The 17,220-nt window shown below is 44.3% G+C and overlaps 1 protein-coding gene across 2 annotated transcripts in view; it reads right to left on the bottom strand.

The window, feature by feature from the left end:
• ABCC9 (ATP binding cassette subfamily C member 9) overlaps positions 1-17,220 on the bottom strand; it is a 111,108-nt gene that overhangs the window by 91,159 nt on the left and 2,729 nt on the right. For both annotated transcript variants that reach the window (XM_065399835.1, XM_065399843.1), the window contains exons 2-5: positions 14,591-14,732; positions 12,802-12,923; positions 10,847-11,013; positions 9,791-10,033 (exon numbers count right to left, since the gene is read on the bottom strand). In XM_065399835.1, coding sequence (XP_065255907.1) covers positions 9,791-10,033; positions 10,847-11,013; positions 12,802-12,923; positions 14,591-14,732 — 674 coding nt within the window. The remainder of the gene's footprint in view (positions 1-9,790; positions 10,034-10,846; positions 11,014-12,801; positions 12,924-14,590; positions 14,733-17,220) is intronic.

Genomic DNA, 17,220 nt, shown 5'->3' with positions numbered 1-17,220 from the left:
GTTTCACCAACATCAGCGTGGGATGGTCAGGAAAGGTGCAATCAGAGACTTTCTTTCCAGATTTCAAAATAACCACTGATGATGTTGAAATGCCAATAGGATCCTGGGAGACCCAGCCTATCCCTTGCTCACATGGCTCATGAAGCTGTATACCAGCCATCTCGACAGCAGTTCAACAATAGGCTGAGCAAGTGCAGAATGGTGGTGGAATGTGCCTTTGGATGTTTAAAGGGTCGTTGGTGTAGTTTGCTTACTAGGTTAGACCTCATTAGATCTAGATAAATATCTAGATCTAGATAATTAGATATCCCCATTGTTATCACTGTGTGCTGGGTGCTCCATAACATCTCCAAGGGAAAGGAAGAGAAGTTTCTGCAGGGGTGGGATGTGGAGGTGGATAGGCTGGCAGCTAATTTTGAGCAGATAGATACCAGGGCAATAAGAAAAGCCCAGAGAGGAGCTCTGCATCTCCGGGAGGCTTTGAAAACCTGTTTCAGTAATGAGCCACAGTAATGTGCACTGCTTATCTGCATTGTGCCTTCCCATACCATCCCCTTCATTGCACCAGTTTCCCTGAACTTCTCCTTCCCCTCGTCCCCCAAACTCCTATTCTTGGAATAAACAAAGAATATTTCATTCTTGAAATGTTGACTTTTATTGCACAAACATAAAGAATCTGAAAGACCAGGAAAATAATTTAACCTTGAGCAAATGGTGTGATAAAATTGGGAAGAGAGAAACCAAGTCAGTTTGTCTGTGAAAGCACAGAAGTCTTGCTCATCAAAGGTCTTCAAATGGCTGCCTTTTGTTCTTAGTACCTGCCCTGGTGTTGAGTGGAAGGGATACTGTACCTTCTTTCCCCCACCCCCACCCCCGCCTCCTGGATCGTTTAGTGGAGGGGGATTGGGAACAGGTTAATGTTTGCAGGCTGTTGTACAGGGACTGCAGAGGGAGTCTAGCCTCAAGCTGTTTTTCTTGAAGCTCAACCAGATGCCTCAACATGGCTGATTGGTCCAGCATCCCATCCTGCATGGCATGCTCATGCTTCTGGGATGCTCTCCGGCTCTCCAGCTCTCCATGTCCAATTTTTCAGACAATGAAATCCTCTAGGCTCTGAGCTCCATACCAGCTGTTCTGGAAGCTGTGATCAGATGTTCAGCTGCGTGAGTGTGTTCTCCCTATGTGCTGCCCCAGCTCTGTGCAGACAGCTGGCACAGCAGACCTTGAGTGAACCGCCCAATGACCACAAGATCCGTTAAGGTATGAAGGTGCCAGGCCAGGTTTATTGTCGACAAAGCACAGTAATAGCACCTGGCAGACCCTACGAGGATACTAAGACATGTATGCCCATGACAATGGACGCAACTCAGTGAATGGTGGGACTTTCCATTCCCCCCTTGGCTGGACAAAGATACTTCCTTTGAGATACATCTTTATACCCTGATACAAACAAGTTAGTATTGCCTCTGACATAGTTAGTTACTGCCCCCTGACATGGCTAGTTATCACCTTGTACATGTTGGTTCGACCAAAACATCTCTATTACATACTGTCATCCTGACTTTATCTTCTAGGAGGGGTCAGTGTGTTCCTGTTATCCTTAGGGAATGTTTTTGTACCATCCTTGATATCCGGATGTTCTGGTACCACTTGATATCAGGATGTGTTTGCATGTGTACTCTGTGACTAGCACTCCTTAGGAATGTGTATTTCTGCAATATCAGCCCTGTTCTTGCCAGATTCTGTGAGCAGGTCCTGCCTCAAACCAGGCCTCTGATACAAGGGCTTATGTTTCAGGATCTCTTCCTACTACTGAAGCCTTCATTTTCTCATTGAACATGATACCACACGTTCTCTTTTTCCATCTTCTAATGTGCTGTAGTCTCTCCACTTGTGTGGAGGATGTGCTGAAGGCCAAGCTTTCCACTGGGAGGTATGCAAAGCACAAGGCAACCATTGTCAGTGCATACCTGGGTCTGGTGCAAGGTTGCTATTGAAAGAAACACTCCCCTTATTACACTCAAGTATAAGCCAGAACATAATCAGAATCCCTAGCTATTCAATGAACCAGTTTGCTGTTCCAGCCATGGTGAATATGGTCCAGCAGCATGGGCGACAGGCCTTGTGCTGCAACTTGTGGGCAACCTGCGTCAGGAGCACCGGTGGGCAGGAGGACAATGCCCCCTTTCCCTAGCAACATAGACATTGCTTTGAGACAAGGGACCAGAATTAAGCCTCCCAAATTGTGGTGTTTGTCCTCGGTGGCTCCGGGGGAGGGGGCTTGCAGCCATGAGAGAACACAGGAAGCCCACCACCCCTTCCCTTAATGCTGCTGGTAGTAGCCACCCTGGGCATGCAGATTCTGAAGTCAATGACAATCTCTGCCACCCAAACCACCAGCATGCTAGGGAAACTGTGGCTGAGGGACCCAGAAATCATCATGGGTGGGGAACCACATGCTCTGTTGTTTGTGGTATGATCATTTGTAATGAAACCTTCCCCTGTTTCCCCTAGGTGACCCTAGGTGAAATCAATTTCCTGAAGGTAACAGATGTGGCATGGGAGCAGATGCTGCAAGTGTCTGGGTACAGACCTGGTCTTTATGCTGCTGTGCTGTATACCACAATGATGCCAGCAGAGTTAATACAGGAGTGGTGTGGGAAAGTGTCCTACCGTGGTGGAAGAAATAAAGCAGCCTAACCCAGAAACCTTCTGCAAAGGATTGCAGAGTACCTTCATGAAAGTTTCCTGGAGATCTCCATGGAGGATTCCCGGGCCATCCCTGTGCACCCTCTGCATAGCTGGAGTGGCCATTGGGAAGCAGATACTCATTGTACCTCACTTTTTCTTCATATTAAATATAAAATATAAGAGCATGTAACCCCTACAATTTGATTGTGCTGCTTGCCTCGAGCTAGAATCCAGGATGTGACGGAGTGTCTGCCAAGACTGATCAAGACCTCGGACCGCTACCCCTTCCTACTTCTCCACGTGGGCACCAATGATACTGCCAAGAATGACCTTGAGCAGATCACTGCAGACTACATGGCTCTGGGAAGGATAAAGGAGTTTGAGGCGCAAGTCGTGTTCTTGTCCATCCTCCCTGTTGAAGGCAAAGGCCCAGGTAGGGACCATCGAATTGTGGAAGTAAAAACATGGTTATGCAGGTGGTGTCAGAGAGAGGGCTTTGGATTCTTCGACCATGGGATGTTCCGGGAAGAAGGATTGCTAGGAAGAGATGGGATCCACCTAACGAAGAGAGGGAAGAGCATCTTCACAGGCAGGCTTGCTAACCTAGTGAGGAGGGCTTTAAACTAGGATCACCGGGGGATGGTAAGCCCAGAGGTAAATGGGGAAGTGGGATACTGGGAGGAAACACAAGGAGGAGGGTACAAGACGGGAAGCCTCCTGATTCATACTGAGAAAGTAGGGCAATCGGCTAGTTATCTTAGGTGCATGTACACGAACGCAAGAAATCTGGGAAACAAGCAGGAAGAATTGGAAGTCCTGGCACAATCAAGGAACTATGATTTGATTGGAATAACAGAAACTTGGGGGGGCAGTTCACATGACTGGAGCACTGTCATGGATGGGTATAAACTGCTCAGGAAGGACAGGTACGGGAGGAAAGGTGGAGGAGTTGCATTGTATGTAAGAGAGTGGTATGATTGCTGAAAGCTCCAGTATGAAACTGGAAAAAAGCCTGTTGAGAGTCTTTGGGTTAAGTTTAGAGGCAAGAGCAACAAGAGTGATGTTGTGGTGGGCGTGTGCTATAGACCACGGGATCAGAAGGATGAGGTAGACGAGGCTTTCTTCGGACAACTAACTGAAGTTTCCAGATCACAGGCCCTGGTTCTAATGGGGGAACTTCAATCACCCTGACATCTGCTGGGAGAGCAATACAGCAATGCACAGACAATCCAGGAAGTTTTTGGAGAGTGTTGGGGACAACTTCCTGGTACAAGTGCTGGAGGAACCAACTAGCCCCTCTTGACCTGTTGCTTACAAACAGGGAAGAATTGGAAGTGGAAGTAGAAGTTGCCTCTTCCCCGAGCACACAGCCAGGGCCGATGATGTGGGGGGGGGGGAAGCCGGTACAAATTACCAGGGCCCGGCGGTCCAGAAGAGGGCCCAGGGCCCGGCTTCCCCGGCTTCCACCCCCTCTCGTCAGCCCTGTTTAGCCAGTCCGCCCTTGGTGGGGGGACCCAAAAAATTTTTTTCACCGGGGCCCGAACCCGCTCTCGGCAGCCCTGCACACCGCATTCCCCCCACTCCCTCCTCCCTCCCAGCACTTGCTGCCATGAAACAGCTGTTTTTTCCCCGTGGGTGCTCCAGCCCCAGAGCACCCACAGAGTCGGCGCCTATGCTGGCTGGGATGATTTAGTTGGTGTTGGTCCTGCTTTGAGCAGGGGGTTGGACTAGATGACCTCCTGAGGTCTCTTCCAACCCTAATATTCTATGATTCTGTGATTGGAATTGCATACTCACCAGAGGTGCCTTCCCCGGCATCAGGCTTGAACATGTTGTCCTGCAAACAGCTGGACTGCTCTGGGGTTAAAAATGGTTCCTGGCTCTTGAGGAGAATGGATCCCCCGCTCGCCTGTCTCCCATTCTCCACCTCCTCTTCTTCCTTGTCCAGAATGTCCTCCATGTTGTTGCCTAAGGCGGCCTGGGACTCAGACTCCTGGGTGGTATCTACGCTGCGTTTGGCGGTAGTGGTGGGATCGCCACTGAGAAACTCATGCAGCTCATTGTAGAAGTTGTATGTCTGTGGTGCAGAACCAGAATGACTGTTCGCCTTCCTTGTCTTCTGATACACCTGCCGAAGGTCTTTCATTTTCACATGGCACGGCTGTGTCCCCCTGGTGTAGCCCTTCTCCCTCATGCCCTGCATGATCTTTTCATAGATGTCTATGTTTCTTTGGCTGTATTAGAACTGTTCTTGCACAGACTCTTCTTCCCACAGACCAATAAGATGTACCACTTCCTGTGTACTCCCACCTGGAGCACGTTTGGGGCGTTGAGTCGCCATGATCAGCTGAGCTGGTGAGCTCTCCATGCTGACCAAACTGGAAGTGGGAATTCAAAAGTTCCCGGGGTTTTAACAGGGGAGGGGCTGTTTCCTGTGTACCTGGCTGCTATGCAGCAAAGTTAAAAACAATCTCCAGAGTGGTCACAGAGGAGCATTGTAGGACACCTCCTGGAGGCCAAGTCTGTTGACTTACACAATGCTGCATCTTCACTGCCTCTCTGTCAACCCATCAACATCAAATTAAGCACTACACCTCTTGTTGAGGTGTAGTAATTAAGTCAATGTTACAAGTGAGTTAGGTCGGTGGAAGAGACCTGGTAGTGTAGACACATCATTATTAGGTGGACGTTAGGCGTCTTCTGTCCATCTAAGTTTGTAGTGTAAACCAGGCCTAAATGTCATTAATAAAATCTGGCCCTAGGAGGTTTGGAAGTTCACAGAATGCTGTCTAAGGGTGAAACTCTCCCCTGTGCAGAGGTACAGCACAAGGACTATGCACCATTTGAGTCACACTTAAGGACTCAAAATAGGTCTTCATGATAGGTCATGGGCTGGACCCTGTACTGGAGCTAATTTCACCCTATCGTAAGAAGTGGTCCACAACGTAAAAAACTTGGAGAACCACTGGTTGAACATATTCTATATCAGCAGGCAAGCATCGCTGCTGTCTTTTAGCAATAGTACAACATAATATTCTGTACATTAAATTATTCATTAAAAACCCAACATGGTTTTTGCTGGAATACATCATTTATTGCCCAAAGAGCAAGTGTAGAATGGCAATTTTGTAAATGTTAGTCATTTTTTAAAGAATTCAAAATGTTCAGCATACTAGTAGCTATTGCCAGTATTACTACAAAATTCATATCACTGCCATCACTACTTGAAATTCATTCATTTGTACTAGGGCTCAACCCACGATACTAAATCAAATTAATATTCCAATTAAAAGTAACTAATTGTCTTCCTTTCTTTGTCCAGTCTAAGCATTTTAAAGTGATTTTAAAAGACAAAGAGAACTCTTCTCAGACTTATTTCTTCCTCTATTTTATCAGCTTGAACTTTGGGTATTACCCAAGGTAAAGCAGGCATCATTCATGCCTTCAATTTGGTTTCTAGAAAAAAATATTTAGAATGAGGATATTAATTTATAGTATTATTACAGTGTTCTATTAAGTCAGGGGTTTTGATCTGAAATTTACTAGCAGAACAAAAAGTTATGGATTTTTTATGCAATTATGATGTCTAAAGTATTAAAGCTCTGTGCTGTTTGGGGCCTAGCTACTTGAGAAACTTCCTCCCTTCTCTATGCTCTGCTACAACAACTGAGGTCCAGAGTAGCACTTAAGCTAACAGTTCCTGAATTCAAACATCTGAGAGATGTTTGAATTCAGGAACTGTTGACTCTAAAATTTCCTTTCCCAGTTGGTCCATCAGAGTAAGAGTCTGTTGACACTCACGGATGTTATAAAGCAGTGGTTTTCAACCTGTATTCCGCGGACTATGTCTAAAGGATCAGTGAAATTTTGTTTTACCATAGAACAGTGGTTTTCAATCTGTGGTCCGTGGATCCCTGGGGGTCCACAGACTAAGTCTAAGATTTCCAATGGTGTCTATGCCCCCATTCAAAAAATTGTAGGGGTCCGCAAATGAAAAAAGGTTGAAAACCACTGTTATAAAGGCCCTTGGCTGAGGGAATGATCCTAATTTAATCCCTATGTCTTCATTATGAACTGAATGATACATGAGGCATGCATAGCTTGAAAAAATTGACCACATGTGCAAAAAAGAACAGCAGCAAAATTTTGTCAAGATATGTGATAATGCATTCCCACATATTTCAGAGTAGCCTCAGATCAAAAAGGTGGCTGTGAGATTTTGGCTGCATTTCAACATTATGGACTAGGCTATTCTTGATCTGCAGTGAAATCCCCACTGACATTGATGGGAGTTGGGAGGACTCATCAAGGGGAATGTAGGGCCCTAAAGACATAATTCTAATACCAGATGCATGATGTGCGTCACGGCTTGTCTTACAGTATCCAGGGTTAGAATTTGGTGTGGAATACTTTATCTTTTAAACACATTTCAAACACAGCTATAAGATAATGTATTTGAGTTTAAATATCATGCTAGCCAAAAATGTAACAAAAGATATACCAGAGTGAGTGTCTTTATTAGAGCTGGTTGAAAATTTTTGGAAAAAATTTTCCATCAGAAAATATTTATTCATCTGAATCTAAATGTTCCACTGAAACATGTCAGTTATGACAACATTTCATTGTGGAAAAAAAATCAATATGAAGTGTTTCGATTAAGTGGATCTTATCAGAACAGAACATTCTAATTTTTCATTTTGAAACAACTTTTCATTTTCACATTTATTTTATTTTATACAAATTACTGAACTAATTACCAATTTCAATAGTAATTACCAATTACCCTTAGAATGCCAATCACCAGTGACCAATTATTATATTACTTTATTATTTTATTTTATTTTATAATTTAAACATAATTATTAAACTCCATTTTTAATATAATATAATATAAATAAAACAAAACATCAAACATAAAAATAATATAAAATAAAATAAAACAGTCAAATTGACACTAAACAGCCCCACAGCACTCCCGGAAGCGGCTGGCTGCTGGCACGTCTCTGAGCGCCCTTTGGGGGAGGGAAACAGTGTGTCTCTGTGCGCTGCCCGCACCCGCAAGCACCACCCGCAGCTCCCATTGGTCAGGAACCGGCCAATAGGATCTGCAGGGACGGTGCTGGGGGCGGTGGCAGTGCATGGAGCCGCCTCTCCCATCCACCAGGGGCTGCAGAGATGTGACAGCAGCCAGCCGCTTCTGGGAGTGACGTGGGGTCAGGGCAGGCAGCCTGAGCACCTCGGAGATCGCTGCCTGTGATTTATTTTTGCAGGGCCCCCCTTGAGCCAGTGGCCCGGGCTGCAGCCCCTAAAATCCCTGCCTTAGTCCAGCCCTGCTGATAGAAGGCTGCAGGGGGAGAGAAGCAGCCAGTCTGCTCCTCAGGTGAGCCTGAAGACTGAGGGAAGATCAGGAGTCACTGAGGAATAAAGGCCTACCTGAAACCCTAGGAAGGTGGACAACTGTGCCAGACTGAGTCAGTGGGGTGGAGTGAGGCACAGGAGCCTGTGGACAATTGCAAAAGTATCTAAGTAAAGCACAGGTTCATCTGTGAGGGAGACGGTGGCCAGCTGAGCTCAATTGGGTCTGAAGATTTAGTGGTCTTTATATTTCTGTTGCACTAGTTCTAGGATATGGGCCCCAGAAGAGGTCACACTCTTGAAGGTGATTTGCCCAGATGGTCAGGCCACTCGTAAGGCCGGATTTGGCCGAAGAACCCAAGAGGCAAACTGAGGTACTGCTGCTGCTGTGTCACAGCCAGACATGACAGGGCACACTGAAGCCACAACTTTTCTAGACAGACAAATGTATGTGCACAATTATGCCCATTATAAAGTCTGGCACTAAAGGACAACTTTCTCAGCTGATACAAATGGGCAGCATTCATTGACGCAGTGCAGTTTTATCCATTCACACAGAGAGAATTTGGCTCTCTGGCTCCTTATAAATCAGATCCAGTATGCAGATTACTAAAGAAAAGCAGTCTCAAATATATTAAACGCGAGCTATTGTACTAAATAAGAACCGATGGGGAAAATATCCATATTTTCTTAAGGCAATTTCTACTACGGGGAGAGCACAGCTCTTCTGCTGCTATCCAACTTGTTCATGCATTTCCATTCTAAACTGCTGCATTGCATGCAAACCAATTTACACTGAGTTTAGGGAAGTGATTAACACTGATTAACACATGATTTCTATGGGCCAAATTTTCCAAAGTGGCTCTAAATATGTGTGTTCTTCCCTTTGTATATGCACATGTGTGCACCTGTGTGTACAAACTGGTGAGACTCACAATCACCTTATCTGCACATGGAAACGCTCATCTGTGGGCAGAAATGACTAGGTATTGGAGCAAGCAGAAGGGTGCATGTGCAACTTGGACTGAGCAAAGTTAGAGGCTACTTTGGGAGTGCTGCTTTGGGAGTGCTGTTCTCAGGCCACCCTGGGGCAAAGAGTTTCTGTCCAAAACATCTCCTGTCCTTTCCTCTCAGTGCATCTCTGAATGGAAAAGCCAGAATTTAGCCCAAAGTTTCTGAAATCAATTTATATAACATACATATACTTTAGTAGGTAAAGAATCCACTCAATTATGCCCATATCTATGGAAAGGTTAATACATAGTCCTGCCTCAGTGCAGAGGACTGGACTAGATGACCTATCGAGGCCCCTTCCAGTCCAAAATTACTATGATGCTATGAAAGGGACAGTAGCTTTTTCACAGTGCACAGTAATACTCTACAGAAGTGCAGAAGATGTGAAGAAGGGTGTTTCCAGTTGAAACTGGAGAAGATATCTGTTCATTTAAAACACTGTCATGAGCCCTTAAGACTTAAAGAAAGCTTTGACTTCTAAAATGAAAACTAGCGAGTGATTTGTACATTAGGGCTTCAGTTCCCAAAGCTTTTAATCTGGCAACTATCCCAAGCCGAGAATTCGCTTTAAAAGAAAACAGTACTTTTGGACTGAAACATTATAAGCCAAGTTTCACCTTGGACCAAATTCTTTTGTCATAAATTCCTAAAAATAGGATTTCCTAGTGGAAGTGAAGATACCACTTTAACAGTATAAAGGCTGTACGGTGACGTAGCTATCGTTGCTTACCTTTTGCTCTTCATATGCTTCTTTCAGACAAACATAGTTTGTAAGTGCTCGCATTGCTATTGGCAGCTTCCCAATTGCCTTCAGGTCAATCGGTTTCTTGTGAGCCGATATAATAAGTGTATTCATCCACCAGTAAGTTGCCTTTGAGAGCAAATTGACAAATGGCTGAAGAAATCTCACACCCAGATCCTGCAGGTCTTCAGGTGGCTTTACTTTCTGAGGGTTCATAAAAAATACATACCTCTGCAGAGGAAAAAACATAATATGTTCAGCAATTATATTCTTTCACAGCAGTTTTTAGTTAACATAATAATATATTGTGTAAATTCTAGGGCTGTTGATTAATCGCAGTTAACTCACGCGATTAACTCAAAAAAATGAATCGCGATTAAAAAAATGAATCGCAATTCATCGCAGTTTTAATCGCACTGTTAAACAATAGAATACCAATTTATATTTATTAAATATTTTGGATGTTTTTCTACATTTTCATATATATTGTATTCTGTGTTGTAATTGAAATCAAAGTGTATATTATTTTTGTTTACAAATATTTGCACTGTAAAAATGATAAACAAAAGAAATGGTATTTTTCAATTCACCTCATACAAGTTCTGTAGTGCAATCTCTTTGGCAAGCTTACCTTCCCAATGAGCTAAGGACAAGTGAAGAAACAAAGAAGTGTAAAAACAATAAATGGGGAAAAGAACAAGGTGCTCAGGGGCTTCCCAATACAATTGGCCCCCTAAATCCTAACCAATGAAGCAGAGGAAGGAGAAGAAAACACAAGGTGTTACCCAATGACAATGGGTGAGAGGGCAATTCCTTCCTGACACTAAGGCCCTGATCCAGCAAACATGTTTAATTTTAATCATGTGAGTGGCCCCATTGACTCCGGTGGAACTACTAATATACTTAAAGTTAAGCATGTGCTCAGCTGGAGTGGAGGCTAAATTTGGCAATCCGGGCATGTGAGAAGGAGTCACTTCTATTTCTATGTTTACTCCAAATACCACTGATGTCTGTCCTGTCAAAGCCTAGTAAAGTGACACATACCCTAACTCGAATGACATTGATCTCCACAGCCATCAGCAGCCCATAGAGAATGACCATAATTCCAGTGATGCAGAAGCGCAGCTGAGAGAACGGCACACCATCCTCACAGTATCTGACCAGCTTGATGGTTTTTGTGACAAAGGCCATTATCCAGTAAAGAAAGAGAGCTGTGAAACAAACAAACCAACCCACATCATTTTAAGAAAGTACTTTTTAACTACACCAGTATCACACGAGTATCACATCAGTATCCAGCTGCTCAAATTAGGATTACTCTGAGTGTTGCTTCTATGCAGCTGTAGTTGCCATGTCACAGGGCCCAATCCAGTAGTCCCAGGGGTTGTTAGCCTTCCTACTTGGGGGCCAGAGTTGTGAGGCTTTTCAAGATGGAAGGTCTTGGAGAGTGAGAGACTTGCCCTGCATTGTTTCACTAAGATATTTCTTTTTCTTTCTTTGGCCTTGATCTTGCAATTGGATCTGCTTGGGCAGATCTCTGCACCCAGGCACCGCCAACCTGAAGTCCATGGGGCTTCACACGGGATCAAAGGTCCAGGCGAATAGATCTAATTTCAGGTCTGGGACCTTTATTTGTTATTTTCTTTGAGGAAAATAAAAAATATCTTGCCTGACGAATACATAGTGACCCTTTGGGTATGGAAACCATCAGAGGACAAAATTGCAGATGTGCTCTTAGAGGGCATTTTTTGAAAATGTGGTCTGTAAAGTTAAAACTATAACCTGCCTCTCAGTCTGTGCGAATAGTCAGCCAGTTCAGACTGTTAAGCAACAGGTAGTGTTGGGTGTACACACCCCTTATGCAGTCTCCTACCCAATTCCTTTGTTTCAACACTGTAATGAAAACCTCTGCGGCTGCAAGTTTCAGATCCCAGTCTACAGACTGGGGCTTGTGGCACTTACACTACAGCACTAAAAATAGCAGTGTTGACATTCCCACTCAGGCTGGAGCTCGGGCTCTTTAATTCACCCACCTCACCGGGTCTCAGAACCTAAGCTCCAGCCCAAATGGGAACAGCTACACTGCTATTTTTAGCCCTGTAGTACGAGCCCGCCTCAGTTGACCTAGGCTCTGAGACTCAGAGCCGTGAGGTTTCTTTCAGTGTCTCCTGACTGGGACAAACATGGTAAATAGTCGGCAGCCATATTCCTTGAGAACAACCTGACTTCAGTCCCGCTGGAAACAATGGGAGATGGAAGTCATCTTTACTATAAGAAACCTCACTGTCACCTGCAAAGGATGTAGGGAAATGGTTGTCAGCTTATCTGAGGGCAGTCTGTAGCCTGAGACCAATTGAAAGTACTGAGAGATAGTAACCATTTTGAATAAGGGTCAAATTTTTCCCAGAAATCATGAGCAGTGTTAAAAAGCCACATTGTAAAACTCATGATAAAATCACTGGAGTTGGCAATTTTCCATTATACTCCAGTCCACCTAGTCAAGTGTCAGGGCCGGCTTCAGGTTTTCTGCCGCCCCAAGCGGCGGGAAAAAAAAAAAAAAAAAAGGCCGATCAGCGGCACTTCGGCTGCAGCTGAATCGCGCCATTCCATTCTTCGGCGGGAATTCGGCGGCGGGTCCTTCACTCCCTCTCTTCCTCTTCGGCGGCACTTTGGTGGCAGCTCAAAGAGGAAGAAAGGGACTGAGGGAGCTGCCGCCGAATTACCGCCGAAGACCCGGACGGGCCGCCCCAATAGCGGACAAAGTGCCGTCCCTTTGTATTGGCCGCCCCAAGCAACTGCTTCCTTAGATGGTGCCTGGAGCTTGCCCTGTCAAGTGTGCAATAATGTATCCCAGAGAGGAAAAAAAGGAAGCAGAAAATTTCTCCCTGGCTTTTCATGAGTTTCATAAACCTTCTCAGGGTCAGAAAGTTTATTTTGAAAAATTATGGAACAAACCAGTGGCTTTTTGAAAAACAGCAAAAATAAGATAAGCAACTTACCTAGCAGTAACTTTGGAAAGTTAGATGTTTCAATATTATGGTAATAGACAATAGCTGTGGTGGCAGCCACAAATCCCATCATAGCTGGCAGGAAGAGATGCAGGTGACGAGATTTCATATTTCTGAAAAGAAACCAGAAATACAGTATAAATGCAACTGGATTTGGTGTCTTTTTTCACTTTCATATTTTTATAAGTACATATGAATTGAGTGTTCATGATGGATTGAAGTCCTTCATTCACAGCACGGAGACACGATGGGTGGCTGTTATGCAAACTTCCATAACAGCCAGTGACATTTTTTGAATGTCGATTTTTCAATGAAACTTTTTGTTGAAAAAAATTGAATTAAAAAGATTGGATGAACGTTATCATTTTTGTTCTGATTTTTTGTTTGATTGTTTGTTTGTTTGTTTAGTTTTGGGGGGGCTGGACCAGTTATGGAGTGTTTTTAAAAAAAAGTAGAAAAGTTTGAAAAAAGGGTATGCAGTTTTGTATTAGTTTTTGACCAGCTCCAATAAATAATCAATCGTTATCATCATCATCTCTTCTGGGTCAAAACTGCATGGCTTGTGTGATGGGGTCTACAAAACCTCTGGCTAGACAAGAAAGAGTTAAAGAGCAGCTGTGGGTTCAGGTCGCTCCGCCTCATGGCACCTTTGAAGCATGCCAGACTTGGAGATGGAGCCTTAAAAGGGAGAAGCCCCCACTCAGAGGCCCCCAAGGTGGGGAGGTGGAACGATCACTCATTCTCAGGTTTCAGAAAGAAGCATAGCAGAGAACCAGCTGACTTAGGTGTCTGTGAGCACAGAACAGTAGGATGGCTGGCTGAAGGATTCTGGCAGGACAGAAGGGCGGGTGCTGGTCTTTATTTCTGATAATTAAGTGTCCTTTCCTTCGTTACATGAGGGAACTGGGATTAGGGCCTTGACCCAAAGCAGACCGCTGCTGGGAAGTGAGCCTCCCAAGGAGAAGGCAGGCTAATGTGGGAAGTAGCACAGGGAAGAAGAAAGTGGTCTGGCAAGACAGATCTTAACTGCTTGGTACAAGGGTCCCTGGGCTGGAGCCCATGGCAGGGGAAGGGATTTAGTTCCCCTACAGCCTTATTAGGGAAACTAGTGTGAAGACCCCAGACACAAGGGATTGGAAGAACTATTGTGCCTTGACCTGATGCGAGGTTTTGGGACTATTGGTTTAAAACCCTCGTTTACCCTGGAAAGGGTGAGACTAAAGTGACCTGGCCAGATGGCCAAGTCACAAGGCGAAGAGGACCACCAGTGGATTGGACGACCAATTGGCTGGACTACAAAGAGAATAAACAGTGCCATGCTGCACCTAGCCACAAAGCGGTGCATCGGTTGGTGAGTCACTTAGTCAGAGAGGTACAAAGGTTCTAGAATATATGATCTCAGATAAATCTAAAAAGTGGAATGTAAAAGGGCAGGGGACACAATCATTGGCGATGCCTAAAAGAGAAGAAAGAGCATTGCTACATCCCTTCGAAATGCTCTACTACTCTAGTTGAGAGCACAGTGATGACTTCCTTAGAGACAGAATATTCTGTATCCATGTGCAATACATTCAGCTGTTGTCAGCATTTTCATGCTATAGTAGCTCAAAGGGGGACAATAAAGCGCTAAATAAAACTGCTTCACCTTTATCCCTTTAAAAATTGGGAAGCTTGTTAAGCAGAGCCCCTTCTCTTTAGGAAAATTCTTTACACCTCATTAACAGACTTGCCACACTATTAATGCAACTAGCTAGACTCTGAAGCAGACACAGTCACTTACGCATCTGAAACTATGCCCTCTGCTATTTCACAGACATGTACGAACAGGAGGGTGAATGTCAGAATCCACCGCAGATTGTGTCCAGGGAAATGCAGCCATGTGTTGTGATGGATCTGGACTTTCGAACTTTGGCTACCCCATCCTGCAAAATAAAATTAAAAGAAGAAAACAAGATCACACAGTAAGTCAGTGGTAGAACTCAGGAGTTCTGGCTCCTAGTCCCCATGCCTTGGGGAACAGAGTGGGCAGTACACCGAAGTGCAGTGGGAGGCTGTGATGGAATGCACCCCTGCATTCACATCCTACACACCATTTTAATAATCTTTGTACAGAATATACCTTGTGAGGTATCATTTGAAAACTAATAACTTGCTGGTCAACCATATCGTGGTGAAATGTACATAGCAACATTACATTTAAAGTTATAAACAGAAGCTGAAATTACGACTGAAATGTGTTTACCAGACAAGTCTCGGGACTAGGTAAATCTGTTTCTTAAAGACAAAGGACTAGGTGATGCCCCTAGCCAGGTGCCATCAAAATTGATGTGTAATCACCTATAAAGTGGCCATTCTTTGGCAAGGAAAGGGGCAGGAACAAACAGAGCTGCATCTTAGCAAACAACAGCATGGAACCTCTTTCACCATCACACTTTTTGTCTCCATCCTCCCAGCGGGTGTGAACTTTATCTAGGGGTAAACCGCGGGAAAATGCAATGTCAAAGGGTGACTGAACTATAAAAGTGAGGGGCAAAAACACCCAGTTATCTTTGCCTATCCATCTCTCTCTTTTCCACCTAAGAAGACAGAAGAAACAGCCTATGGACTTTGGGAGCATGTGATAAGAGTTTCATCTTGAACCTAGTTTGTTAAGTTTAGAAAGGGTTTTATCTTTATTTCTCTTGTAACCATTTCTGATTTTAATGCCTTATACTTGTACGCACTTAAAATCTATCTCTGTCATTAAATAAACAAATTTTATTCTTTAATTAAAACTAATGCAGGGAACTGTGTGGGTAACTCCTTTCATGGCAGCAAACTGTTGTATATTGATCCCCTTAGAGGGGCAATGGACCTAATATATATCTGGACTGTCCAGAAGAGGGCTGGACAGTGCAGAACACATGTTTTTGGGGGGAAATCCAGGATTGGGAGTATGTTGGGGTCACTCTGCAAGTAGTAACCTAGGCTGCTAGAATCCAGACTGTGGCTGGTGTGTTGCTGATTGGCTGTTGGGATCAGAGTTGCTGGACCAGGGCTGTGGCTATACACAGACACTTAGGCTGTGACCTGCATGCTGCTTGTGAGGAGCCCAGGTTAGGAGCTACAGCAGCAAAGCATTGTGAGGCACCCCATGTTGCACAGCAGACGTGACACAATCCCACACTGCTCTGGATTGCACACCAGAATGTCACGAAGACTGAGATGGATTCATAGATTCTAAGGCCAGAAGAACCACTGTGATCATCTAGTCTTACTTTTTGTTTAACACAGACCATAGAACTTCCCCAAAATAATTCCTAGAGCAGATCTTGTAGAAAAACATCCACTCTTGATTTAAAAATTGTCAGTGAGGAAAATCCACCACGACCTTTGGTAAATTGTTGCAATGGTTAATTACCCTCACAGTCAAAAATTTATGCTTTATTTCCAGTCTGAATTTGTGTAGCTGCAACTTCCAGCCACTGGATTGTGTTATATCTTTGACTGTTGGACTGCAGAGCCCATTATCAAATATTTGATCCCCATGTAGGTACTTATAGACTGTAATCAGGTCACCCCTTAACCTTCTCTTTGTTAAGATTAACAGATTGAGCTCCTTGAGTCTATCCCAATAAGGCATGTTTTCTAATCCTTTAATCATTCTTGTGGCTCTTCTCTTAACCCTCTCCAATTTATCAACATCCTCCATGAACTGTGGGCACCAGAACTGGACACAGTATTCCAGTACCAGGCGCACCAGTGCCAAATTCAGAAGTAAAATAACCTCTCTATTACTCAAGATTCACCTATTTATGCGTCCCAGGATCACATTAGCCTTTTTGGCCACAGTTCATGTTCAGCTGATTATCCACCATGACCCCCAAATCTTTTTCATTCAATGAATAGACTGACAAGTCCTGAATGACCATATCATCTTGTTCCTACTAATCAAAGAATGGGAATGGCAGGAAAGGCAAGAGCAAAGGGACAATAAGAAGACACTCAGTAAATTCTCCAAATGCTATAAAATTGTTATCTCCCTCCCCTCACCCTCAAGACCTGGGAAGGATATAATTACCTTAGTCAGACAACGCTTATTATCCTCATCCCAGGCCTGCTGAGGATTATCATATCCTCCATGAGCTCTCAGAAGCTCCAGATCAGTCTCATCCCCCAGCAGAAGTGTCCAAAGACCAGGGGAATAGGACTAGGAGAAAGCTGGGCCATCCTGAAGGCCACTCTGTCTGAATGTGAGGCTATCCACATGCCCACCTCAATGAAGTGACAGTGAATGTAATCTGCACACAGTACACACCTGAGTAGGGCATGGTGGTCAGAAATAATTGCTGCAGGTGGTTCATCTGACATTGCACATCTGCTTTATTGCCATTTAGGGTGACCAGATGTCCAGATTTTATAGGGACAGTC

Source organism: Emys orbicularis, chromosome 1, assembly GCF_028017835.1.
Source record: "Emys orbicularis isolate rEmyOrb1 chromosome 1, rEmyOrb1.hap1, whole genome shotgun sequence".
Classification (NCBI taxonomy): domain Eukaryota; kingdom Metazoa; phylum Chordata; order Testudines; family Emydidae; genus Emys; species Emys orbicularis.
The sequence above is the reverse complement of the archived record's forward strand: the minus strand, read 5'-3'. Positions and strand labels throughout refer to the sequence as shown.